The 2,477-nt window shown below is 52.7% G+C and overlaps 1 protein-coding gene across 1 annotated transcript in view; it reads right to left on the reverse strand.

The window, feature by feature from the left end:
• Positions 1 to 2,054, reverse strand: part of VOLCADRAFT_108717 (uncharacterized protein) — a 6,779-nt gene extending 4,725 nt beyond the window's left edge. The window contains exon 1 of the mRNA XM_002959651.1: positions 1,683 to 2,054. Within this exon, the coding sequence (XP_002959697.1) occupies positions 1,683 to 2,043 (361 nt within the window). The 5' untranslated portion in view covers positions 2,044 to 2,054. The remainder of the gene's footprint in view (positions 1 to 1,682) is intronic.
• Positions 2,055 to 2,477: the final 423 nt, after the last annotated feature.

A 2,477-nucleotide genomic window follows, 5' to 3' on the forward strand; every position in this document is an offset into this window, starting at 1 on the left:
GACTGCTTGCATAACAAATTGCGGGTACTGCTAAAGTTGCAAGTCGCAAGTCGCAAGTCGCAAGTCGCAAGGAACACGCAAAATTTCTATATGAAATTCTATATACGCGAATACGTACGTGAACCACGCCTGTAGGGTGTAAACAGATAGCATNTGCGGCGTCCGCGTCTGCGGGCTATGGCCGATCGCAGGCGTAACTATGCTGAAGTGGCTTGCGGCCTATGTGGCTTCGTCTGTCTGAGCAGTGCAATGTAGCTGTCTGAGCAATGCAATGTAGCTGTTCATACGCACAAGCTCACTCAGGCCTCATCTAGTTCTTATCAGTATTTGCTTAATGTATCTCATCAAGTTCTTAGCAATATTTGCTTATGGGCCTTCTGGTGGGGTTCCGAGGACTTTCGCCAATCGGGGAGTCTAATTGCAAATTCCCCTGTGGTTGCGGGTTCTGAGCCTGCCCTGCCTTGGATTTGCTTTTGGATGTCTAGGTGACTTGTGTTGTCTGGTCTGGGTGGGAGTCTTGTTTGCCCTCATCGTATCAGGTGCAGTGCACGGCCTGCTGGCCCGCTGGCTGTACTCTTTGTGAGTCTGGAGCCCACTGTAACAACCACACTGCCTCGAGGCATCCCTAGCCCCGGCGGTGGACTGATAGGAACTAGCCTAGTCCGCACAAGTTCCACACAAGTGTGGGGGTGTCCGTAAGAGCTGGGGGGCCCATGGGCGGTAAATCGTTTTTAGGGCGGTTTTTGGTGGACCATCATCGTCCACCCTCGTCCGCTTGAGCACGGAGCGCCTTGGAGCAACATGCCGGGTCCCAGACTTCCGAGAGGAACCTGGCTAGTGCCAGGGGTGGGGCCTCGGTCATAATGGTGTGCATGTTGCACCCTTGAAACACGAGGTCACGTTCGCCCGTGTACGCAAGGCATTCCACAAAGACATGCATTTTGTCTTCAACCGCCCCGCAGTCACAAAGCCTGCAGGTGCACGCTGTGCACTCATGGCCATTAGGTTGGTTAATCTCTAACTCCCAACAGCCTAACCGGAAACATATAAGCATTTGATGCAAACATTGGGGCATGGCGATTTCAGGTGGTCATTATGGATTTCAGCACGAACAATGAACCTTGCCCGCTCCCCCTGGTCAGTTGTGGGCAAGCATCAGAGAATCGGGTGAGAGACCGAGCTTTCTATTAGGGCCTGGTGCCTTAATAGGGAGGGGTAGGGTCTGTACAGGGTTTCCGGGTTTCCTCGGTCTTCTTGAACCTTCACCCCAAGAGCCAGTCTTCTTGTGTGTTTCAGGCTCAGTGCTCAAACTCGCGTGACGGAGCCTTGACCCCCGGGGGAGGAGAGCGGAACTAGTGGACCTGCGGCTCTCGGCTGCCTAGGAGGGGACAGAGGCCCCTTACGCCCCTCTCCTGTCTGCGGGAGGAGCTTAGGTGGTCTTTCTGTTGGGGCTGGGCAGCAGTCCCTGGCCAGTTTCAGGCACGGTCAAATACTTGCAACACACGCACACGCACACACACACACACACACACACACACGCGCGCGCGCGCGCACAAGCTCACGAGATTGAAATGAATTGTTACAGAGTGGGAGGCTTCTGGGCCATTTGAACATATTGTCACACAAGCTCGCGATATGCCAGCTGAACTGATTCCCTGGTAAAAACCTTCTTGCGGACGAACCCAGCTCAGACAATGCACGGCTAATATCAGGGCCGCTCCAAAGAGTGCCCAGTAAGTTTGTCATAGCGGTGGCCAGATCGGAGAGCGATGCTTGGTCGTCGGCCTGCACCAGCTCCACCAGCGTCTGTGCAGCGATCTCATCAAACTTGCGTGGTTTGCGTGTTCCTGATTGTCCTCTAAGCGGCAGGACATCGCCATTCGCCACGTAGGACTGTATGATAGCATGCACAGTCCTCTCGCAAGGTCTGTGCCCGAAAGCCTCAGCTATTTGCGCTTGCGTGTAACCCTCGTCGAAATAGAGGTGGCAAACACGTTCGCGCACTTGTTTGCTGTAGTAGTAACGGTTCAATACTTCTCCCATTGTGAGATCCGCTCTACAAACTGAGTATGCACACGTACATATTCGCGTATATAGAATATTATAATAGAAATTATGCGTGTTCCTTGCGACTTGCGACTTGCAACTTGCGACTTGCAACTTGCGACTTGCGACTTCAGCAGTACGCAAGACCGCACTTCGCCTCGCATCCCGCAATTTGTTATGCAACCAGCCATAATAACTGCATAACTTTCTCAAACGCAATACATTTGCAGAGGTTATGCTAACGACTTTCGTCCGTCTGCAGCAGCCATGGAGACGATTAAAGAGCAACTGCAGCAATTAAATGGTGAGGTTACTGATGAGAATGCGAAGCTGGGGGAAATGGTAAAGGAGCTCCGCAAGAACCCCGAGGACAAAATCCTTAATAGCAGGTACAGTCGGATTGTCCAGACCCTCGCAAAATTGAATGCCCG

This window comes from Volvox carteri (genome assembly GCF_000143455.1).
Source record: "Volvox carteri f. nagariensis unplaced genomic scaffold VOLCAscaffold_485, whole genome shotgun sequence".
NCBI classification, from domain to species: domain Eukaryota; kingdom Viridiplantae; phylum Chlorophyta; class Chlorophyceae; order Chlamydomonadales; family Volvocaceae; genus Volvox; species Volvox carteri.